General features: G+C 47.4%; 1 protein-coding gene across 4 annotated transcripts in view; it reads left to right on the top strand.

The window, feature by feature from the left end:
* The window catches only part of CENPK (centromere protein K), a 1342106-nt gene that overhangs the window by 239214 nt on the left and 1077272 nt on the right, over positions 1-25620 (top strand). For all 4 annotated transcript variants that reach the window (XR_011280634.1, XM_069627356.1, XM_069627355.1 and 1 more), the window contains exon 4: positions 11806-11878. Coding sequence is in view for 3 of the 4 variants with exons in the window: in XM_069627356.1 (XP_069483457.1) it covers positions 11806-11878 (73 nt within the window). In the remaining variant the exon portion in view is untranslated. The remainder of the gene's footprint in view (positions 1-11805; positions 11879-25620) is intronic.

The raw sequence follows: 25620 nt of genomic DNA, 5'->3' as shown, positions 1-25620 counted from the left end.
ATCACCTGTCGTGTTCGGCAATGGTTCTGCAATTCTGCGCAGGAGATGTGTGATTGGTGGGAAGCTGACGGTAGTTGGACCGTGAATTCGAATACTAAAGCAACCGGAAACCGGGCAAGTAATCATTACAACATTGTACAGCGTGCACGTTCTGAAACAGAAAAATACAAAGGAAAATCACTCTAGGGCCAGGAACATCACAATGGCCAAAGATGGAACTATACAACTGACAAAGATAGGGATAGGCGACGAGCTATGGCAGAAGGGAATAGGCAAGGCATGAATTTCTGTAACCCACCATCATTACACTTGCATTCAACTGGTGAAACTGAGAGCCAGGCCTATGGTAACTGATTGGGGAGACATGTACAAACCTGTCATGCTCTGGTGAACCCTCCTGAGCTTCCTCCTCACCTGTGTCTTCGATGGAGCTGTCATGAGACTCTGATTTCTTCTTGCGGCAGGGCTGCTTTGGTTCATTAGTTTTCTTCCCCTTCTTTTCGTAGAGGTAGGGGTGAGCGCCCTCAGAGGCCACGTTGGCCCAAAGGATTACAAGCCCGCAACAACAGGGTAAAAGCCTCTTGGCACAAAAAAACCTGCTTCGGATGTGGCACCGTAGCTCCTGTGGAATAGATGGTCTGAAAGTAAATCTGCTGCTGAAACAGTCTCTTCCAGGTAAGCAGATGTTGCATGGGTTATGGCAGAAGGAGCCGGAGACTGAGTGTCCACTTGGTACAGTAGAGAGAGTAAATCTGTTGTCAAAACAGTCTCTTCCAGGTAAGAGGTTGTTGCGTGGATGTAGCAGATGGAGCCGGAGGCAGGTAGTACCACTTGGTACTGTAGAGTAGTGAATACTATCCGTTCCTTCTGAAACGGTACTCCTGGCACTGAAGGAGGACCAGAAATAGGTTAGGGTGCAGTCTTCCTGATGGAAAGGAATCAAGGGACAAGATGACAAGTGAACGGATAGGGAAAAATTGAACACTTCAGAAAGGCTCACAGGGGTATAGCTAGAACCGAGGAAAAGGTGGAGAAAACCCTGCCAACACGAGTGAGACAGATAGACAAGAAACAGCAAGAGAAAGTAAGAGTGAAAGACGAGCATGGTGCGGTGGAAGACAACGGAGGAAAGAAGACCCAGGAAGGAAACTGGTAAGCGAAAAGAAGAGGGAGAAACCAGTCTGAAAAGGACAGGTGAACACAAGTAATATGAAAGTGCCAGAGGGTCTGGTAAAGAGGGAGCTGCAAACAGGGAGCTCCGCAAGGACGCGGAGAGAGCGGGAGTGCTGTGAGGGCAGCGGAGCAACGGAGTACAGATAGGCGGAGTAAAGCACGGGAATGAAGGTCAGGAAGATAGAATACGGCCGAGAGCCGGAGAGGGAAATCTACTAAGACGCTGGTTCTCTGGGAATAACACTAGAGGACGAGCAAAGATGAAATACACAGGACGGATACAGGGCACTGGGCGATAGGAACCGCCTAGTGTTATAACCTCTGCGGCCATTTTAGATGAGGACTAGACCGCTACTGCAAGGATCAAACTGGTTTTGGAAGGTGTAGCACTTCCAGGGGCACATCATGACAAAACTGAGCATGCATGGTCAAAGTGACAGAGGAGGAGATGGTGAAAAGTCTCAACTTGGAATCCTTTGTTATTCTTTATTCCATTTATGGGTTAAAGTTCTTCACAGTTGTTGTGCCTATTTGTAAGGATCTTGCGCGAGTCGACACCCCCTATGGAGGTAGCCACCGGAAGTCCGCACTGGGTGAGGCTACGGGTCGCTACATTCACTTATTGAAGGTTTCATCAGAGAACTGAACTCAAATTCTTGCATTTCGGTTATAGCTGGAAGTTATGTTGCAAAATGGGGGAGTATAGTGAGGAGGGAGGTTAGGGGGATTGGACGAAATGGGTGGGAGTTTACAGCTGCTTGACCAAAGGGGTTGTGGTTCCTGGAAGTGGTACACCTTGAAGAGAACATGGGAGGAAGGACCTTGGAAGCTGGGTCCCGACGCAAATGGGGAATGTTAATGTTATGGCTTGGAATTTTAGGGGGTTAGGCTGTGCTGCCAACTGAAAGAAAATAGGAGCTTACATTAAGAGGTCGAACATACCAATAGCGTTTCTTCAGAAGACACTTGATATCAACAGAAACGGCAAACTGAAAATTTTTTGGGGTAGAGAGGTGTATGGCACGGCTTACTCATCTTTTGCACAAGATGTCCTTATATAGCCAGTCGTGTTCCCCCTACAGGTTTCGAAGGTTCTAAAGGACTTTAAGGGGAGAAGCTCGTAGTTGTAGGCGAATTGGATGGAAATGAGATTTGTCTGGGCAACTCTTATGCCCCCAACCTAGATAATGGCACATACTTCCCTGGTGTCATGGAACTAATGGGTGGTTATAGATATAAAGACCTGATCTGGAGCAGGGATTTCAATTGTTTACTGATCTGGTTTTGGATAGATCAGATATTAACGCAGTATAAGGCCCTGGCATCGAGAACCCTGAACCTGCTAATGGAGTCCTGGATTTGGTGAGAACAGCATGATCTGATAAGGAAGCTAGATATTGTGATTCGTATCGCCCGGTTTCTTTAATAAACGCCTATGCTAAAATAATGGGCAAGATTATTGCTACCAGGATATTGAAGGTGGCATCAGGGTTGCTACACCCGGATCAATGCGGGCTCGTCTTGGAGAGGAATAAGCACACCTACATAGGCTACACCATATTATAGAGGCAGTTCAAAATAGTGCTATAGTCTCACTGGACGCTCTCAAAACATTTCACTGTATGCTCTTGTAATGGTTATTCATAGTGTTAGAACTATATGGGATGTGAATTAAAATAATCTCCTGTATCAGGATACTTTATAATACTCCGACAGCAAGGGTAGAACTATCTCAATGAGTTGGTGTTTGGAAAAGGGTTTGTGACAGGGTTGCCCTCTAGCCCCAATATTGTTTGCTCCTGGACATGATCCTCTTGCAGGCTTTTTTCGGAATCAATTTGGGGAAGCTGGTATAGAAGTGGAGGCACGTAAACACGTGGTGTCCCTCTGTTCTGACCATGTACTCTCATAGGGGATCCACGGGTACATGCCCCATACGTGATGGAGGTTCGGGATGTTGTTGGGATTCAGAATTAATAACAAAAAATCAGTGCCTATCCTGCTGGCAGGAACTCACGCGAAAATTAAGAGTAGAACTTCCGGTCAAAAGGATCTATGACTCTAGGAACTGGACTCTGTGTTGAATCCGATGGAGTCATCATTGTTTTCCCAGCGGTGACCTCATCCCATGTGACCAGGAGACGGTAGCTTCTAGCTGATCCTGACCCTGTGGCCAGGTATATGATGGAGGATCACATGGGGGGGAGACAACCTCTTGGAGAGAGTAATTGTATCCATGGATTTGACATGTTATCCCCTTTCCCCTTGCAGGATGAATCTCCCATTTGTAACAAGTTAATGGCCTATTTTGATTCTTCCCCTGCCCCCTCAACGGAGAGTGCTGAATCCTTCACATTCCTATCTACAGACCAACTTTCAAACACTGACCTCAAAACCTCTCAGAAACGTTCTTCCAATGTTTAGTTCAAGTTAACTAAAAGGGACTACTATTCCCAGAAACACCTTAACACTGCGACGAAGAAGAGGAGTGGAGTCATGCAGAGCAGGAAAAGACCAGAACACAGGCAACACTCTAGTTGTTGGGAACACAGACCTGGAAATGGAAATGTATTGGGGACTCTTCCTGACCAAACTTGTGACCCCCTCAGATGATAAACCACCATGAATCATGCTCAACTAATATATTGGCAGCACTGAAAGAAGAAACATCTACTATAAGGGAGACATGTTATCATAAGTATAACACTGACACAAAAGGTACAATTTGTAAAACCTTTATTAAAGTTTCAATGGGGTTGGGGAAACTCCTACTTTGCCCTATGGCTAGGATGGGAGTAGTCTCAACCATCAAATCATAAACAAAACAGTCCAAGTTGTGTCCATCAAATCAAAATGGCCTATATTAACAAAACCTAATGTTTTCCCTATTTCGAGTACAAAAAGTGTCAAAAGGAACATGTATATGTAAAGGAAAGTCAGTGTTCAAAAGAATAAATGTGGCTGAGTCAGCTCTCCTTCCCACGCTGGAAAGCACAGAGTATGGCGGTCATCGTAGACAAGACGACACACTCGGGCTCTTAACACAAAAGCAGTTCAAAACTTGGACAGAGGGCCGCTTGGCCTTCTACGTTAAGTCTTTTTTTTTCCATTGTCCAAAAACACAGGTTAACAAAAAGTTCACTTTGGTCCCCCTCTGTCGGGCTCAGACCTTTCACAGCAAAAAGTTCTGAACACTTGCAGGGGTTACCTTCCCCAAGCTCAACTCATATATTTGAGGGGTTTCCTTCCCCTAACTTTTGATACTTCCGGTCTCCCTCAGTCGGACTCGGACCGTTACCTGATGTCGAAGACTTTCGATTGTGCGTGGGTTTTATGACAGACCTCTGTAGGACCACTTCGACTTTCCAGCTTTTAACTCGCACTCCTTTGTTATTTACCCCAGTGCTTTCTAGTCTGCGTAGTTCACTGTATTATGCACTGTTCGCCTTTTCTCAGTGTTTATTTCAATTGACTTGCTTTTATAGTTCATTTGCTTTCTCTTTATAACCTTTTCACCTTTCACAGAGAGACTTTAGAGTGGGCTATTTCCTTTTGCCGCACCTCTCCACTACTCAGTATCGCTGACTTTACAGCTATCGTTATTTCAAAGTTCATTCGCAGGTCTGCCTTTCTTCGAGTCTCACATACACGCGTGCAGCGTTCCCTTTTGCGATTTAATGTTGCCACTTCAATCTTTGTTTAGCACACACCGGTATCTCATGTTGCTTGCCAACTCACCGGCTGTGTTTCTTTTTGGTCTTTCTTGTCTTCCATTTTCTTCCCATTTTGCGAGTCAAGGTTAGTACCACAGGCTTGGCATCGCCTACCCAACTCTGCCGTTCACCCAGAATGGTTGCTGGCGTCCTTGAAACACAATGCAGACTTCTTATGTGGGATTCGGCCTTCTCCACGTATCTTTCACGGCCTGTTGGAGGCAACAACCTCCGGCAGGGAACTCCTGGGGTTCTCCATCTGTAGCTCTCGTCCCTCAGTCTGTTCCTCTGCTCCAGTAGGTTCACCTTCATCCCAGAAGTTCTGTTCTTACTCATGTTCCACCTTGCTCAGAGTGTGTCTTTGTGTTCTGCCTTTTATCCGTGTGAGGAGAGCTAATCGGTATCAGAAGTATACACTTAGAGTCAAGTGCCTGAGTTTGCCTGACCCAATTAGCGGGACATGTCAATTTCGAAGTGTAACTGTTAGTATTACTACTCTGTCGCCCTCTTTCTCAGCCCAGTGTTTGTGTGGAAAGGGAAGGGAGGGAGTTGGGACATTGGGAATTCTATGAATAGGATGGTTTAGGTGTACGGGAAAGGAGGGAATAACGCGGCTCACTGTAGGCTGTCTCACCACCACTCCCCGAAGACCCCTCTCCCAGTTGATCCTCCCGCACTGGTCCACCCCACGGTCTGGATCTAAAGGCGATGGCTGTGCTATGGTCACCTGAGAGAGAGATCCCCAGGGACGTTCAGGTGAGACACCCCTTGGTTTCTCACACTATCAAGAAGGAAGGAGTGGAGAAGGGTTAATGAAGTGCTAAATGTTGGTAATTGTAAATGCATATTGTAACATCTCAAATCGACTTCCATGTCAAGCTGAATTTATTTTATTTTGGGGGGGGCGGGAGAGACTACATACCTGGCTGACCATTACGATCGGAGAACCAATTCCCTTTAGAGATACCTAAATCAAGATGCAAATTATGGAGTGAACGCAGATTTATTTTTTCTGCTAACTCAAGTAGATACCACCTTCAGCTTCAATTTATTTTAATCTTATATTATTATGCACATACACATAGCCCCCCCTTCTTTCCCGTTTGGAGTTGAAGGAACATGTACATCTTACACCTTTCCTATCCTTCTGTACTCATTCGCACATTCTCTTCAGGCTCCCTCATGGCAGAACAACACCAACCAGGGGGTCCACGACACGTGAGGGCTCATGGGTGCACTACACGAAAACAGTAGGGCTAGCGTTACAAACACACCCAGGTCGACATCCCTTTTCGAACTTCGAAAACAAGATGCAATACTCCATGATTACCAATAGATGTCAGACTCTATGCACAGTATGTGAATCTAAGCAGATTACAAGCACCAGAAATATGACTACGGTGAGTAATGTATGTCATATTTGTGTATACATACGCTTTACATTCCCCTGAAATATTAATAAGGTATACTCAAACCACTCTTAGTAGATTTTCAACTACACAAGATAGCATACAAATTGAAGCTGAAGGTGGAGTCTGTTTAGGTTGGCGTTATGGGGGAGGGTGAACATGAACATCATGATGTTCTCTTGTTCTCCAGCATGGGGTCTGGCATGGATTCATGTCCTACAGGGCACAGATAATTCCTCAGAGGAGGAGCTCATCTACCTTCAAACCATCCAGCAGAAGGAGAACGTCGGGAACAGGCCCTACAATGAGGGCGCCGACGAGGACGATGATGATGATGATGAGGAAGACTACGGAGAGCAGCGGTTTTGATGAGGGCCTGGGTTCCCTGCCTACGCCCCAGCCTCCTATTCTGCCTCTGCCGCAGTTGCCACCTCCGCCTCAGCTACCGCCTAGAGACCTCTCAGGGGACATTCTCTCAGCACTGCATACTCTGGTCTCAGAGATACAGACGAGGATGCCTATTGCACCGGCTGTCCCTCTCGCGACGCCAGCAACGTCCGACACCCTGGCGACAGGGGAACCACCCGCCAAGAAGAGGAAGGCACAACCTCCAACTCCGTGCCACACCCTTCGCCTCCCGCCATTCCTCCCCCCCACCCCCCGAGGGATGAGACTGATCCCGACACTGCGATGACGGGCATGGACGACGACGGTGAGATGGGGGAACCCCATCGTCCCCACCTCCCAGATCCTCCCTGCTGAACGAGATAGGCTTGTTCCACGCAATGATCTCCAGAGCTTCAGAACTTTTCCAGCTCGCTCCAGATGAGTAGGAGGGCTTCTTATACCAGAGACAAAGAGGACGACCATCCTCTCGGTCCCACTCCTGGATGACATTTGGGACGAAGGCTTGTCCCTCATGAAGAACCTTTCTATGGCCCCGGCGAAGAGGGATCGCCTTTAGAAGAAGTACACGATGCCGGACTCTGTGCCCATGTGCTTGCGGGCCCAACCTTCGCCGGACTCTATGGTGTCAGCATCGGCCAAGACGAAGTGTTCGGGCGCTTCTTCATCGGCAGCCTCCACCCCTAAGGACAATGAGGGTAAGAAATGCCATGTGACGACGGGTTATCTACTCTGCGGCCACTACAAAAAGTCTGCCAATGCCCTCGCCATTGTAGCGTGCTACGACCGAGAGCTGTTGTTCAAGATCATTCCCATCCTGGACTTCCTCCCAGACAACAAGAGGTCGGAAGCTTTTGAAATTCTGCAGGAAGGCGAGGTGGCGTCGGACCACGCCATCACGGTGGCCATGGACATCGCTGACGCGGGATTCCACCAGATGGGCAACAGCATTTGCATTCGTCGTGGCTGGCTCAAGGCCAACAACTTCCGTCAGGACATTCAGACAAATGTTTTGGACATGCCCTTTAACTGAGACAATCTCTTCGGTAAGGCAGTAGCTGAGTCTCTACAAGCCATCAAGGCGGACACGGAGACGGCATGTGCCTTGGGCACTCTTCAACAGCGACGGCCGTCCTTTCGGCCCTCAGGCAGCAAGTCCTAAGAATCTTCCAAAGGTTTCGGTGGGAGTTCATCTTCTTACCACCAGCCCTCCCGCTCCTCGGCCCAGGAAACCAACAGGGGCCATTCCAAGGCTTTCGCCAAGGACGCCAAAGCGGCCCGTTGATGTCCAAGCTTGATTGAACCGGCCGTGGCATCGGGCCCCCACCCGTGCACCCCAGTGGGAGGCCAGCTGGTGAACTTTGTTGGCGTGTGGAAGACCATCTCCACCGACCGTTGGGTGCTGGACGCTCTTGTCCACAGACACACCCTGGAGTTTCAACGGAAGTGTCCCTGAATACCACCGTTCGCCCGGCAGGAAGAAAACGTCTCTCAGCTGTTGCTGGAGTTGCAGGCCATGCTAAAGAAAGGCGTGATAGAGCTCATCCCAAAGAGGCTCCGGGGCTCCGCAGTGTACTCAAGGTAGTTCCTCGTGAAAAAGAAGACTGGGAGCTGGAAGCCCATCCTTGACCTCCGTCGACTAAACAAATACATCAAGTCCCAAAAGTTCTGAATGGTCACTCGAAGACGGAGATTTTCTGTCATCGCTGGACTTGGAAGAAGCATTACCAATTCAAGGCCCTCCCCTTCGGATTGAAGTAGGCGCCAAGGGTTTTCACCAAGTGCCTGGTGCCGGTGTGACTACGAGGGATCCACGTATACCCTTACTTGGACGACTGGCTCATTCGGGACAGCTCAAACAACATCACCGTAGCCCACACGGCGAAGACCGTCCGCCTACTGACGGATCTGGGGTTCTCAGTGAACTACGCTAAGTCCTGCTTGACTCCATAGTAGGATGTGCTGTTTCTGGGATCCTGTCTCAGCACAGTGTCGTTCCTGGTTTCACTGTCGGAGGAAAGGATAGTGGTCATCTTGAGCAAGGTGCAACGGCTGTTAGCACTAAAGGTCGCCACGATGAGGACCATCAAGTCTCTGCTCGGCATGATGCCGTCATGCATCTACCTCATCCGACTTTGCAGGCTGCGGATGCGCCCACTACAGGAGTTCCTCGACGACCATTGGATACAAGTGTCGGGAAGCTTCCAGGACAAGATCATGCTCGACACAGGGCTTCTGTCGTGCGATAAGGTGGTGGGGAGTGCGCGCTCATCTGTCCGGAGGTGCAGATTTCCAGACCCCACCACACCAGGAGACAGTCACAACGGACACCTCTCTGGAAGGATGGGGAGCTCACACCGGAAGTCTTCACGCCAGAGGCTTGTGGCTGCTGGAGGAGAAGACGTTGCACATCAATGTGTTGGAGCTACGGGCAGTGTTTTGGGCCCTCGAGTATTTCCTTCCGTTCCTCAAGGGCAAGGTGGTGCGGGTCTTCATGGACAATACCACCACAATGTTTTATATCAGGAAGCAGGGGGGCACCAGATCCCTTGCGCTCTCCAAAGAGGTGCAGAACCTATGGCACTGGGCCATCGCCCAGGGGATCTTCCTCCTTCCATTTCATCTGGCAGAGGTAAAGAACACTGTCGCTGACTCTCTTAGCAGGGAGCTACGCTCTTGCCACGAGTGGGAGCTTCGGCAGAACCGAGTAGACCACCTATTCCTCAGATAGGCAATCCCCAAATCGATCTGTTTACGACAGCGACGAACAGAAAGTGCCAGAGGTTCGCCAGCAGGTTTCCCCAGCCGGGGAGCTTGGAGGACGCATTCTCATTCCCCTGGGACAGCCTGTTTCTGAATGCGTTCCCTCCGTTGGTGTTACTGCTTCGACAAATCAATCAACTCAGACAGTCCTGGTGCAGGATGATCCTCGTCACACCAGCATGGCCGAGGCAGATCTGGTACCCGGACCTTCTCAACATGTCAGCATCCCCTCTAGTCAGGCTTCCAGTGGTCGCAGATCTTCTCTCCAGGGAAGGGGACGCGATTCTGCACTATGACCCAGGATCGCTGAACCTGAAGGCCTGGCTCCTTCAGCGTTGGAGTTCGAGGGTTACGATCTCCCAGCAGACTGCAAGGAGGTGCTTGGCAAGGCCAGAGCATCGTGTACTTTAAAATGCTGCGGACATAAATGGAAGAGGTACGCCGGTTGGTGCCGTGCACAGAAGATCGACCCTCTACAGGTACTACCATATTTGCTGCTGTTGGCCAAAGCAGGACTGGTCCATGCCTCCATCAAAGTTCCCCTGGCGGCTATCTCCCGCTACACCAGATCTCCGGGAGGGTCGTCGTTAAGATTACAACGTCTGGTTAAGGAGTTTTTCAAAGGACTGTTGCGTTTGTTCCCGCCGGTGAAGGCTCCAGCCCCGCCGTGTGAACTCAATGTGGTGCTGACTAGGCTCCTGGGCCCTTCATTCGAACCTATGCAGACAGTTGTCGTGGAAGACAGCGTTCCTCGTGGCCATCACCTCTGCACGACGGGTGGGTGAGATTCAGGCCCTGTCCTGTAAGCCACCTTACTTGACTTTTCACGACACAAGGGTGGTGCTGAGGACGCACTACTCCTTCATGCCCAAGGATCCGTTGGACTTTCATCTAAACGAGCCCTTGGTGTTACCTGTGTTTTTTCTAACGCCTTTGTCGCCGGCTGAAAGACCTTTACACTTGCTGGATGTAGCTAGAGCACTGAAGTTCTATGTGAACCGCACAAAGAGTTTCCGGAAGACATCGCAACTTTTTATGAACTTTGGCACTGTGACTCATGGGCAGGCCCTCTCCAGGGCTTCCATTTCCAGGTGGCTCTCTGGCTGCATCACCCATTGTCACCGGTTGGCAAACCGACCGTTGCCTGGCCGTGCGAGAGCCCATTCGACTAGAGCGATTGCTGCTACTACGGCGTTCCTGTCTGGTATGCCCCTGGTGGACATCTGCAGGTCTGCTATGTGGAGGTCGACGCACATCTACTGTGTCGACAGGGATTCCAGGGTTGAGTCCAGAGTCGGCCAAGCAGTGCTGCACAACCTGTTCGCTTGAAGGTGAGCCTGGTGAGGAGGTAAGAGATGCTTATGTTGATCCTTGACACTGTGCATGTGTGTACTTCTATGTATTCTTTATTCATGAGCATGTGAATCCATGCCAGAAGGAACAAGTTACTTAGCTGTAACTGTTGTTCTCCAGCATGGGTCTGGCATGGATTCACATGCAAACCCTCCCGCCTACCCCTCTGCGGCTCTTCTTTTGGTCCTACTGCCACTTTACATGCTACCAAATCTGAAGATGGCTGCCAGAGGAGGGGCTTAAGTGGAGGGCCGGTATTGGCTAGGGGCAGTATGACCAGAGCTCAGTGATTGGTTGTTAGGAGAAAGACCGTTCAGAAATTAAACTGAAACTGATTTTTTTTCTTTACCGAGGATTCCCAGCCTGACGATGGGGAAAATTCATGAGCATGTGAATCCATGCCAGACCCATGCTGGAGAACAACAGTTACAGGTAAGTAAATTATTCCTTACTCAGACTCCCATCACAAAATCTAGTAAACAAAGCGTAATAATAAGGAGCACAAGCCAGACAGTGGCATATGCATTCTATGTGAATCTAAAACATACAATCTGCAAAATTCTGTTACTAGTACATAACGTTTTCCTTACCTACCAGACAGTTGTCGAGAATACCCTGTGGAGGCTTCAGGCTGTAAACGATCCAAAGAGACTTATGAGGAAGCTAGCACACCATAAGCTATTCAGTCTCTGTGGTTATCAACTGAGACTCCTTTTTCCTCACTGCTAAGGCCCGCTTTTAGTCATGTCGGACGTACATGCTATATTTTTCAGTAATTTCCTTGGTATGCATGATTAATCTTGTTGGAATCATTGTGTTTGTAGCTCTCTTTTTTCAAAATTGTGCAGCCCTCTGCCACACCCATGATAAAATCCCTAAATAGTAGAAACCTATGTTCAGTTTACAGAAAACTCTTATTTTATTCGAAGTTCTGTTACTTGCGTAACTCTAAACTCTAAACACTTTTTTTCATTGTTTTATGTTTATAGCTTTATTTGTTAATGATGCAAGTGAAATCGCTCACGGCAGAGTGTAATCAATGGCAGAAAAGAGCTCCCGAGAGTAAGTATTTATTTTTGACCACATATATAACAAATGTTTGTAAACTGATGGTAGACGCTATGGAGCATATTACAACATCATTAGACATGAATCTGCTGACATGGTAACCATTTGGATAATAATTCAATTCACTTGCGATTGTTTGGGTCACTGTTAAATATATTGTCTTGCAGTTATTGAGTAATCACACAAAGAGGTAATGTATTGTCAACAAATATTCAGCCTTTTAATAATGGCGACCTTTGCTCCCGTCCAATGCTTTAGAATGTTTTCCATTATAATCATTAATTCTTCCTTGGATCGACAAGGATTCTCCTCTCCACAAGTGTAGTTTATAAGATTATGGCCAATGTAAAGTTGATAAAAATCAAAATGTATATTTCAAATAAAGTGCAGGATCCATTTTTCGTGTATCAAATGTATAACTCATTGTATTGCAAGAGTCCGAAATCCAACTTGGGGAAGCAAACATTTGTATATTGAATTAACATTTTTGTTTTTGGGCTATATATCAACATCGTAGCATTGTTTTTCTGTCACTTAACTTTAAGGGTATACCTACAGTTAATCAGTATGTTATGTTTAGGGAACCTACATGTACCTTTACGTCGTCTTCTAGAATCTTGGAAGTCCAGTGATACTAGGATACAGAACAGAATTTGTTTGGAAGAAGACTTTTTCAGAGACACAGAAAGAGTCCTGGGGGGATGGTGAGGAACATAAGTGGACTCATCCTTAGTGAGCTGGCAGCAGCAAACTCTTATAGGCAGTTTAAAACTAGAATTGTCAGTGATCCAGACTCCACAGTGCTGAGGGATACCCACAAGAACCTGGAATATCAAGTGTTCTTCTGAAAAGCAACCTCAGCAGAGTTCAGGTTGGCAGTTTTGTTTGTGCCTGTTCGTGGAAGCCTGCCTCACCTGGTAAAGAGAAATGGGTAGTGTTCCAGGCTCCTGTGCTGATGGAACAAAAAAATTGACAGTCTGGATCATAACTCCTTTTGGGTAAAGATGAGCTTCTACTTGCCATGCATGTGCCGAAATGCAGATCATTTTAACATGCCATAAATGTATCCAGTGACTGTCCCCATAGCCTATGTGTGGTACCTTAGCCATTCTGATTAATAAAAGTGTGGAAGAATCCCTAACCATCTGGAATCTTGTCCATTGCTATAATCAGCCAAACATTTGACCACTGTATACAAATCGGACGTGGGTTAACTTTCTTCTGTCAATGTGCAATTGATATTTGGGCTGTCACCAAGAGCGTGGTGATAAACTGGCCCAATTCGAAATGTAAGGAGTAGGTATGGTGTTGACCAACTATCATCTCCTCAGGGCATTTTATCCCATTTTTGGTTTAATCTTTTTATTTGATTTTAAAATACAAGTAGACCAAATACAAAAACATCAAAAATCAACGCAAATCTATAAAAGTTTCTAACCACAACATGAACTTAAATCAATCATTCATATAATAAATTTAGCAGTTGTGATTTCACCAGTTTAATGACAAGACAGGAATAACTTGTATCTCCTCTGCTCAGTTCTACCATTTCTCACCTTCGTACTGGTACCTAAATATATTGATGCCCAAAACAAGTCTGTGCCTTTAGTTTGCCTCAAAAACCATTCAGACTGATACCCCCACTTAGTAATCTGTTTCTGATGCTTGTTAATCTGCTTAGAATCATATGCTGTGCATATGGTCCGACATCCAGTGGTTACTGCGGTGTATTGCATCTTGTCTTTCGGGGACCGAAAGGGGACGTCGGCATAGGCGTGTCTGTAAAACTATCCCTATCGTGATGTGTAGTGTACCCAAAATCCCTCACGCGCCGAGGTCCCTCAGATTGTTTTTTTCCGCCCAGATACTGGTTGCCCTATAGCGGAGCTCTTCATAAGACACATTGTTTATCTTTATTCAGACTTTGTCGGTTATTTCCCCTTAAATCACTTCAATGGTGATTCAAGCAACCTCTACGGAGACTACGGGAAGTTTTGACGGCGGTGGATTTTGGCACCTAATATCCGGCGGCTGAGCCATCCACGTGGCTGGGCGCTCTGGCCGGCCTACACAGTAGGGATAGTGGGGGTCGGGGTGGCATATCTTTCGTTATGTCTTTCCTCTTTCCCACTCTTTGCCCTCTAGGTCTGGTCATCTTTGTTTATGCCTTTCGCTATGGAAAGGACACCATTTAGGTTCTGCCCTAAGTGTAGGGTCAGGTACCCGTGGAAAGACGAGCACAGAACGTGTAATTCTTGTCTCCCCCTAGATCACGACGAGAAGCGGTGTGCGGCTTGTAAGCTCCTTCAGCCCAAAGCCCTTAATGAGCACCGTGTGAAGCGGTGGGCCGCGTACAGTTTGTCGCGGGCTGTACCCTCTTCCCCCACCGCCACATCCGGCGAAAGTGGCGGGGTCACTAACGATGACCAAACATCTGTGTTGGATGTCAAAGACCTTGAGGCGGACACTTCTAGGTCTGCCACGCCCGTCCCCGACCCCTCAAGGCCTGACGCAAGTCTCGCTTCAGGAACAACGCCCGGCAAAAGGGGCATACAGAAACCACGAAACACTAAAAACCCAACCCCACCACCGACTTCAACGGTTCCGTCGAAAAAGGTGAAAGCGCCAACAGGGCCGTCAGGGTAGATCATTAGCCTTCCCCGCATCCGCAACAGCGTCTTGCGACTGGGCACTCCAAAAACAAGAGCGCTACCTCTAAATCAGGTTTACATGCTAAAGCGCCTTCAGTCGATGCTCTGGCGCCCCGAAACCTACTACTAGGCCTCCTAGCCTTCCCACAGCCCTCTGACGCCGTGGTAGGCGGCAAATCTACCGATAGGCCTTCTGACCCATTAACACACGCCGATTCGGCGGAGATTGAGGAAAGTATCGCAAGGATCACTTCAGCGGTTGGGCTGGTACCTAAGACACTGTTGAAACACATGGAGCGTGCCGCGGACAAGTCTAAAGACACGCCATGGTGCCCCAATACTGGCAAAACCTACGAGGACAGTCGGGAGCTTCTGTCCAACACCCTTGGAGACAGATTTTGACGCCAAAGAGCGGAGAACAACGTTTTTCCACCTTTGGGCCCTTCTGGTTCCTCTAAGTGGACAAGGGAGAAGATCGAAGGGTGCATTGACCGTCTTGAAAGGATTGTCTCACTTTCTGAGCATCCTTCCCATAAGAGATCTAGTGAAGACCCTCTTTTGAGACTGGCTTCACGTTTGCAGGAAAATCTTGACTCTCAGCCCTCGGCTTCTGTCCACCATAAAGATGTGGTCCAGATGGACACTTACCAAGACATCTACGGCGAAGAAGAAGACCCTTCCTTCCTGCAGGTCTATCCTGAGGACCAGGCAGATGCCATGGACAACTGGGAGGAAACCCAGGAAGTGGAAACGGAGCCGTGGACGCTTCCCACGCAAGATCACGACACTGATGTTCTATGCCTGGATTCTCCTCCAACCACCCCGGCTCGCCAGGCCTCGCCTGTAGACTCTCAAATGGCCTTCAATGCCATTTTAAGGAAGGCAGTAGAGCACTTTCAGATCACTACTCAGGAGGCGGTACCCGAACAAGACTTTGTGGAGACATTCTCAAGGAGAAACCCCCCTCAAGCCAGGCTATTCCCCTCCTAAACACTGTTAAAAGAAGATTGGGCCCCCTCACTGGCCACCCCAGCTCAGACCCGGGCAGTGAACCCAAGAGTTAAAAAACTATTTCGGCCAGCTTCTTCGGACTCTCAATATATTAAAGGCCACGCCAGCCCCGACTCCTTGGTAGTCACTAACATGCGGAAATGGGTGGGGTACCCCTTGCTACGGGGGAGACACCTCCGGATAAGGAATCCAAAAGGTTGTACGCCCTAGGTAAGCGTGTTACCTCGGCAGCTGCATTCACCACACACATAGCGAATAACACCACGCTGCTTGCCAGTTATGCAGACACACAATGGAACCTTGTACAAGAAGGTCTCCAGGAGGTTCCTGAACCCGCTAGGTCCTGGCTTCTCACCATCGTGGCCGAGGGCAGGCACTTAAATCAGAATATAATCAAAAACACTGTGGACACTGCTGAAACAGCAGGCAGGTCGCAGGCCCAGTGCACTCTACTCAAGAGAGACGCTTGGCTTCACAACTCGGGGGTTCAAGCCTGAAACACAGGCCGCTCTTATCAACAAACCCAAAGAAGAGACCAATCTCTTCTGGAAAGCGGTCGACGATGCCCTGGAGACAGCCAAGAAAGTGCACGTGACTCTTAAATCCTTGCAACAAATAACTCAGAAGCCTTCTCCTCCAAAGGGCAGGCGGTTCTCGTTGGTCCTTTCGAGGGCAATCCCGTGCAAGTCAAAACAACTACAATACGGGAAACTGGAACCCTAGACAAACATCCGGAAGCCGTGCCAACTACCCACCTAGGGGTCAACGACGTGGCAATGGCAGAGTCCCCAACCCCAGAGGAGCCGCAGCCTCTGGTCAGAAATGACCAATGGATCCAGGTCCCCTCCTATGTCACCCCGGTCGGGGGGCGTTTAACATCTTTCCTCACGGCATGGGAGGGGATAACTTCAGACCAGTGGGTTATAAAGATGGTCACCCACGGGTACTGCGTGGAATACACCCGACCACCACAGTTCAGACTGCCACGCTCACAACGCCTCTCGCCGGACCATCTGCAGATCCTGAATCAAGAGGTGGAAGTGCTTCTGGGAGCGGACGCCATAGAAGCCGTCCCTATTCTACAGGTAAACAAGGGTATTTATTCAGTGTACTTCCTTGTACCCAAAAAAGACCTCACCATGCGCCCTGTTCTAGACCTCCGCCCAGCAAACAAATTTATAAAACCTCAAAAGTTTCATATGGTAACGCTACAGGAAGTGATCACACTTGAAACAGGGGCACCCCACATGGCAACATTGGGCATGAAAGATGCATACTTTCTCAATGTTGCCAGCGCCCAGGAAATATCTAAGTTTTGTGATGGAGAACAGGCATTTCCAATTGAAGGTTCTCCCCTTTGGCATTGCCTCAGCGCCAAGGGTGTTTACAAAGGTCCTGGCACAGTAGTGGCAGCACACCTGCGCTGACTATCCGTCCCGGTTTACCCTTACATCGACGACTGGCTCATAACAGGGGACTCTTATGACACATGTTTTTTGAACACCCAGAAGACCTTCTGTTGAGTCTGGGATTCTCTATCAACGAGAAAGTCCAGTCTAGTCCCCAGTCAAGTAAAACTATTTCTGGCGGCTCTAATCTGGACGAAGGATGGCCTTGTCTTCCCTCCAACAATAGGGTTCAGAACATGCTTTTTCAAATCTCTCAATATGTAGCCAGTCGGGAGGTGACGGTACGCAAGGCAGTGCGTTTGCTAGGTATGATGGCATCATGCATATACTTGGTTCCCCCTACGTCCCATGCAAGAGTGGCTCAACAGCCAGTGGTGTCAGGCCAGCGGACAACGGGAAGATCTGGTAGTTGTCTCACCAGCCCTCGTTCTCTCTCTGCAGTGGTGGTCGAGGGAAAATCTCTTGAAGGGGAAATCTTTCACCACCCCCGCAGTGGAAGCCACTCTCACGACCAACGCATCTCCCTCGGGGTGGGGGCGCACATGCTTCAGCACACCGTGCATGGAGTGTGGTCCTCACAAGTAGCATCCAACCATATAAATCTGCTAGAGCTGTTAGCGATGTTCAAAGCACTGAAAGCCTTTCAGACACAACTACAAGGGAAGACAGTTCTGGTTCTGACAGACAGCACCACAGCCATGTATTACCTGAACAAACCAGGGGGTACACACTCTCCAGGGCTATCCAAGCTGTCCCAAAACATTTGGATGTGGGCTCTCAAACACAAGATGTTTCTGTTGTCCCAACACGTGCCGGGGGAACTCGATCTTCTGGCAGATGTGCTCAGCAGAGACTTTGCACTGCCCATAGAATATGAATGGCGTCTGCATGGAGACATTGTCTCCCAACATCTTTGCAAAATGGGGTTTCCCAGAGATCGACCTTTTCGCAACTCAGGAGAACGCCCAATGCCAAGACTGCGCCTCCAGGTACCAAGGGGAATGGACTCTGGATAACATGGTCAGGGAAATTTGTTTAAACTTTCCACCCCCTGACTCCCCTACTCAACAAGATAGTGCACAAGATGTACCAGGAACCAGTCACCATGACATTGGTAGCCCCCATGTGGGCCCGCCAACCCTGGTTCGCTCATCTAACGGAAATGTCCCTCACCCCACCAGTAAAACTACCCTGCCTGTACAACATGTTGTCTCAGGACAGGGGGGAGACCCTACAACCATGCTCACAAACTCTGAACTTAGCAGCCTGGCTCCTGAGATCATAGAGTTTGGACACCATCAGCTCCCTCAGAGATGCATGGACATTCTCAGGGAAGCTAGGAAACCTAACACACAATTTCTATTCCAGTTAATGGAAACGCTTTGTCATCTGGTGTAATACCAAGAGCGTCAATCCCATCGATTGCTCACCCACACATATTGTGCTGTACCCAACTCATTTGTTAGACACAGGACTGGTCTTCAATTCCCTAAAAGTTCATCTTGCTGCTCTCTCAGCCTACACCACGTCACAACAGAAAGTGTCATGGTGGAAAATACTGGTGATTAAAGCCTTTATGGAAGGAGTTAAAAGAATCCATCCCCCCATTTCTCACCCAGCTCCTGGTTGGGAATCTAAATGTCGTTTTAACCAGACTCATGGAATCTCCTTTAGAGCCAATGCATAAAGCAAGTCTGAAAGACCTTACTTACAAAACGGCCTTCTTAGTGGCTATCACTTCTATTAGAAGGGTTAGCAAAATACAGGCCCTTTCTGTTCTAGACCCCTTTGTTACAGACCACAGGGGTAAGGTAGTTCTGTGAACTCATCCCAGATTGGAGCCTAAATTAATCTCAAAGTTCCATTTGAACCAATCGATCGAAATACCCACTTTCTTACAGAATCCACTATCATGGCAGAAAGAAGCCTACGCACACTAGATGTGCACAGGGCAGTCGTGTTCTACCTGGAAAGAACTAAAACACTGAGGAAAACAAACCAATTTTTCGTTTCTGTGGCAGCTGGTAGAGAAGGGGATCCTGTCTCTCAATCAGCTATCTCAAGGTGGATTTTGAAATGCGTCACACTGTTAAATTCTTGCTAAGAGAGAACTGTCCTTCAAGCCTAGAGCACACTCTACTCGGGTCACTGGGGCTACCATAGCATTCATTGCAAATGTTCTCCTAGAGTCCATTTGCAAAGCGGCAACCTTGAGTTCTGTACGCACCTTTACAAAACACTATTGCCTAGACACTCATTCTAGATCTGACTCTCAGGTGGGACAAGCAGTATTAAGACATATTTTCTCTACTGTTCCTTCTCACAACCTACCTCCAACTCCGGGTACTGCTCGCTAGTCTGCTAGTCTATGCACAGCATGTGATTTCTAAGCAGATTAACAAGCATCAGAAGAAATGCATTACTCCCTGTAATAGCATTTCTGATGATTGTATCTGCTCAGATTCACATGCACCCTCCCTGCCTCTCCGCTCGGGGTGGAAGGAACATAGCCGTCTTTCTACTTTCTCTCTTCATGTACTCGCTCACAATAGCCTTGGGCTCACTAATGGCAGAAAAAATACAGTCAGAGGGACCTGGGTGCGTAAGGGATTTTGGGTACACTACATGTCACGATAGGGATAGTGTTACAGACATGCCTATGCCGACGTCCCCTTTCGGTCCCTGAAAGACAAGATGCAATACTCTGCGGTTACCACTGGATGTCGGACCATATGCACAGCATGTGAATCTAAGCAGATACAATCATCAGAAATGCTATTACGGTGAGAAATGCATGCCTTCATCTTGGTGGGTGTCCAAATAAGGTATTAGTAGTCAAGCAAGAGTATGGTAGTTGACACCAATGGGATTCTTGTCTCTACCTCCCTTCCCATATGACCAGCCCATCTCTGTCCATCCCAGTCATTCAAAGCAGTTGTACCATATGTCTTTAGGTCAAAAGGATTATTGACATTGTGTTGGGATTTACGCCCCTCCCCAGCCTCTTATGTCAATCCTTACACCGAGTTAAAGGTAAAAAGGTCTGAAACTTGAAGCAGCTGTGGACAGGTTGGTGGGTTATGATCCCTATGCAAATGGGACATGATTGTTCCGGAATGAGTAGTAAAAGCCTCCCTAGTGGACGTTGTGAGGATGGTAATTAATTCCAAAGCTAATAATTCTTAAATCTTTTGACCCAGTTTAGTGCTGGGGGTGGGGATCAGCCTTCCACCCCAACTCACAATACATTGATGCACTGTTATATAGAGAATTGTCATTATTCTCCAAACCTTGGGTGGTACATCCCCTACTGAATCATCACTGTGGTATTGTATTGTATTGTATTGTATTGTATTTATTAGGCTTATATAGCGCTTTGGACCAAAGCGCTGCACATATAACAACAGGATACAATTAACCTAATAATGACAGTAACAATAGAAGTATTACTAACTTGAATCAGTCAACAAAACCGTATGCAGAGCAATTAGATTTAGGGAAGGGGAGAGAAGTGGAATAGATCTATGTGAAAGAGGGAGGTGGAGGAAAGGAAAGGAAGGGGAGGGGATTGGAAGGGGAAAATGGAGGGAGAGGCATGAGGAGGGAAGAGGGAAGGGGAGGAAGAAAAGGGGGAGGGGGTTCATGGCGGGGAATGGAGAAGGAGAGACTTAAGAGACATGCGGAAAGTGGAAAAGGTAGGAATAGAGCAGATTGCGAGAGGTAAGGAGGTCCAGTGGAGGGGGGGCCAGGAGTTGGAAGGATTGGAACCGGAAGGAGGCACAAGGGGAGGGAGGAACAATGAGGAGGAAGTGGTCAGCGGAACTAAGGGAACGAGAGGGAGCGTAGAAAGAGAGAAGGGAAGAGAGATAAGGGGGTGCAAGATCATGGAGAGATTTAAAGACTAGGCAGAGAAAATGAAATGTAAGCTGAGAGTGAACTGGGAGCCAGCCAATGGAGGATAGGGAAGCAGTGATGGAGTCACGTGGGGAGAGAAGACAGAGGGTATGGATGGCAGAGTGATAGATAGATAGATTTGAGAGGGGCAAGATGTGAAGCAGGTAGACCAAAAAGTAAGGAGGAGCAGTAGAAGAGGCGAGAGAAGATAATGGAGGAGATTAAAAGTTTAGTAGCATGGAATGTAAGGGAGGAGCGAACTTTGCGAATATTGTAGCAGTGGTAGCGACATGCTCGAGAGGTATAGGGTATCCCAGGATATCTCTGATAGTACCCATCAGCTTCCAGTAGCCTGTGAGTTTAGGGCACCACCATCCTACAAGTAACGGTCGCCCCTCCCAGCACACCCTCTCCAGAAGTTGAAATTGACTAGGGGTTAGGTGTCACCTGTAAATTGTTTTGTACAATGCCTCTTTTCCTGAAACTGAGCGTCAAAAGGCATTGGGATCTAGCCATAACTGAGATCATGTTGCTGGCTCAATGTTGGTGCTGAGCCCCATTTATCCATGTAACAACACTGGCTGTGTTCCTGAGGATTACTAAGTTGGACATATTTGGGAGAAGATCTTGTGAGATGTTACCGAGTGGAGGACAATGAGTTATTCAAATGTTGCGAGTTTTCTGGTGGCTAAGGTTTGTTTATGATGGGGTACCCAGTGTCTGATTTGGTATTCCATAGTCGTCTTTACACTTTTGGAAAGATCTAACCTGGTCTCACGAAACAAAGTTTCTTACCTGCGTGATTCCCACCCTACCACTTAACAAAGGGACAACCCAGCAATGCAGGTGAGAATGCTGGGTTGTAGCAAATAGTAGTGAGAGGGATAAGTTGTCTGCATCAACTTTTTATTCAAACGATCCCCGCTCGGCAAATTGATCTCATCACGCTATTCACACTAAGCATTTCCTCTAGCACTTACTCCCTTCCCCTGTCCCTTCTCACTCTCTGCACTTGGATGATCCAAATGTTCACAAGGACTGGTAGGACCATTTCTATTTTGCATATTTCATGGTCTTGCTGTTTCCTTTGTTCCATTCCCTTTGCCCTGTGGTGCTTTGAAACACAGTTTTCTTGGTGTATAAGTGCCTTACAAATGCCCAATAAAATAAATAAATGTCCTCTATTCTATTTTCTCTCCAACCAGATTATAATAGAAAAAAGGAAACAAGTCATGGAATAACAGCCCATCCTTATTTCTAGTGGTTTTCATGAGCTTTTTGGAGATCAGGTTTTTTTCCCTTCTCAAACGAATCTAAGTGTGTATCCATCAAGTTGGCAGAAAAGGGAAGCTTTGATTTATCACTGGTAGAGCTTGAAATAAATAGAGTAGACGAGAAAGGATATTCATCTTAAAGCACTGTATCTTACCGAGCCAGGATATTTCAAAGGGAGACCATTCAATTTAAATCTATTTGGATCTGCTTCAGTAGTGGTGGAAAATGTGCCTGATAAGAACAATCATGGGCTGGAGTGAAGTGTATGCCTAGATAGCATATTTTATTCCAAGCCCATTTTAGGATCGTTCAGATGCTATTCAAACCTGTCCTTTGTCTAAGGTCAGCTTGAGTAACTCAGATTTATGGAAGTTAACTTTAAGCCCGGATGCTTGGTGAAATTATTGAAGTTTGTGCATTAAGTTGGAAAGTGATATAGTGGGCTCTCTACCGGCCAGTAAGTATCGGCTGGAAACATATTGAGCTTGTATCTAGAGCCCCCAAATAGAAGTCCCCAGATATGGTTCCTGAATCTAATTGCTAGTGGTTCAATGCAGACCTTGTTCAACCCCGTTTTCCCCCAAACCCTCTTGTAAGTGGAGATGTATCTGATATTACCTCATTTATCCTAATCGCTGCATAAGCGTGAGAGTAACAGGCCTTGTTCCTGTTAACGAATGCCTCCCCAAATCCCATTTGACAATTCAATGTAGCTAAATGCCTTCTCTGCATCTAAGGACACCAGGAAGGCAGGGAAGCATTGAAATTGATATTGTTTAAGCAGGTGAACCACTCATCGAATACTATCAACAGAGTGTCTCCCATTGTCGAAACCTAATCAATTCAGGCATACCCTTTTCCCGAATATTTTAGTGTACAGCTGAATGTCAGAGTATATCTATGCAATGGCTAGATATGACGGAGATTCAAGAGGATTCTTCCCCGGTTTGGTGATTAGTTATTCTGGATTCGTTCATCAATTTTGTCAAGAAAAGATTTAAAGTGATGTAGGTTTACGGGCTAGAAGAGTGGCATCTGTTTTGTAAAAAATACTGTAGAACAGTTGTGGCCAGGTGCTTTGCTTGTCTTCAGTGAAACAATAGCAGCCTGACTTCATCCACAGTTATTGGAGCGTCAAGTATTTCCTCCTGGCTCAAGGTTAGTCGAGGTATGTCCCCCACCTTGCTTAAATATTGAGGTTGTTGGTCCACAACTGGTTATTCTGAGAAATATATAGGTTATTGTAGTATTTAACCAATACCAAATGTATTTGTGGATTCTGTGATAAAATAGCCCCATTTGAATCTCTAATAGCCTTAATGCATTGACTAGCTAACTGTCGGTGTCCATTTCACTCACAGGAGGTCTAACTGGCCTTCCTCAACATCTTAAGGAAATGGGGAGAACTTAAAGTTCCCTTCCATTTCCCCCAGATCTTTCAAGAATGCATTTTCCGATTGCAATGCCTGTCATTGTTTCTCAGTTTTCATCGCTCACCTCTCCTCATAATGTTGCCTTGAGTGCATCCCGTGTGTTTGCCTTACTGGTATTGGAGTGAGCGCTAATCTCAAAGCGGTCAAGGGCAGCTGCTTCCTTGAAAAATTTACCACACCCCCACAAACAAAATGACAGCTGGGAGGTGGAGTTCGACAAAAAGGTGATTGTTCTACCAGGCTGCAAAGGCAAAAAGATTTGGTTACACAAGTTAGTACCTGTAACTGCCGACCCTCCCGAACCCAGTTTCCCCTTATCCTACCTTAGAGAAGAGATGGAAGGGATGATGGACCTACGTGTCTTGCCACAACCAACAGAGACTCGCTTGAGTCCATAGGTCAGAAATCCTCATAGTACCAAGTCTGATTATCTGTTGTGTTAAGGTTTTCAAAGGTGCAGAAAACCAAACAGAACAAAATACAAGTTTGCAAGGAGCTAACCGGGGGCACAATCTAAAGGAATACAGCAAATCCAACCAAAAAGAAAAGTCCAAATATCCGTATCCAGAAGCACAATCCAAGAAACCCAATACAGGAAGCAGAGCCAAAGTCCAGAAAACAAGAGATCCAAAAGAGGCCAAGTCATCCAATGCCACTAAGGAGATCCAGGTACCAAATCTGTGAGGGAACAAGGCAGGGGTCCAGAAGAAGCCAGGAATCAGGAAACACACGTCAAATGCCACTCGCGGCAATTGCACAGTTCAGGAGCACCAGGGCCATGGAACATGGCCGTTTTGAACGCTGTGTTGTGTCCCACTCGGCGCGCCCTGACCGGATTGGTTCCGTGTCACGGGACATGCTAACGTCATCAGCGTCATGTGACTTGTAACAGGCATCAACACCTGGGCTGCCGGGACATGTAGTGCAAGGTGCATCCCCGGTTGCCCACACGCCACGGCAACGTGGGCCTGTAACTTGGGCCCCAGGCCGTTACTGGCCAGCATAGACCGCGGTATCCAGTTTTTTGTTCACATTTTCAGTTTTCCAGCACATTGTAAAACCCCTCCCCCCTGTCTCCCCCTCCCCGTGTAGTCCAATCTTGGTCATCCCTTCCATGAAGTCCTTCTCCTTGTGACTTGGGCTGAATTAGATTGGTGAAAAAGCCTCGTTTTGAACGGTATCAAGACTTGAACTCCTTATGGTGAATGTCCAGAGTGAATCGCATTAGTCTCAACAGTCTCATCTTCCTCGGGCACCAGCTCCCCCTAGCCCATTTCTGGAGAAACCCCAACACCTGGGACCAATCTCCCAAAAATCTTTGACAATCTCCTTGTAGAGAATACGTTACCCATTCCAGGGCTGCAAAGTTCCAAACTTTTCCCACCCAGTCATGTTCCTTGGGAGGGTCCTTTTGATTTCCATTTTTGCGCCACCCCAAGCACCCCTGCCTTCATTAATATCATGTATACTTTGCATTCTGCTCTAGTGGATAATTCCTCCAATGGTCCCTCTAAGCCCAACATAGCGATACCTCTTTTACCTCCTCCCTGCAGTCCCAGGCTCTCCTTTAATGCCTTCCATATTACCCTCCAATATTCTTGAATGCAAGGGCAGTCCCACCAAATATGATTCCAGGTCCCCACCATTCCACATTGTCTCCAACATAAGTTGGGCACTGTAGGGTAGAATTTGTGAGTTTTTTCGAGGAGTTAGGTGCCACTGTAGCATACGTTTTACCCATATTTCCTGCATTTGCAGGGACCTTGTTAGCCTGGGATGTTGGCCCACAATTGCTTCCATTCTATTTCATCTATCACTTGGCCTGTTGCCCCTTCCCAAGTCTCCAAAGTCACCAAAGGCCATTCCACTATTTCCTGGGGTGAAGTGTGGATTGCCAAAAATTGGTGCAAATGGAGATGGGAATGTGGTGATCCAGACTTGCCTTATAAGCTCATCGCAAGAGTCCCCTGCCACCGACAGTATCTTAGTGCAGTACATGTTTTCTTTTTATAACATATTTTATAGTTTGTTTTAAAGATCAATCATTACATCAACCAAAAACA

The sequence above is a fragment of the Ambystoma mexicanum genome, chromosome 6p (genome assembly GCF_040938575.1).
Source record: "Ambystoma mexicanum isolate Mex_15411 chromosome 6p, UKY_AmexF1_1, whole genome shotgun sequence".
Lineage (NCBI taxonomy): Eukaryota > Metazoa > Chordata > Amphibia > Caudata > Ambystomatidae > Ambystoma > Ambystoma mexicanum.
The sequence above is the reverse complement of the archived record's forward strand: the minus strand, read 5'-3'. Positions and strand labels throughout refer to the sequence as shown.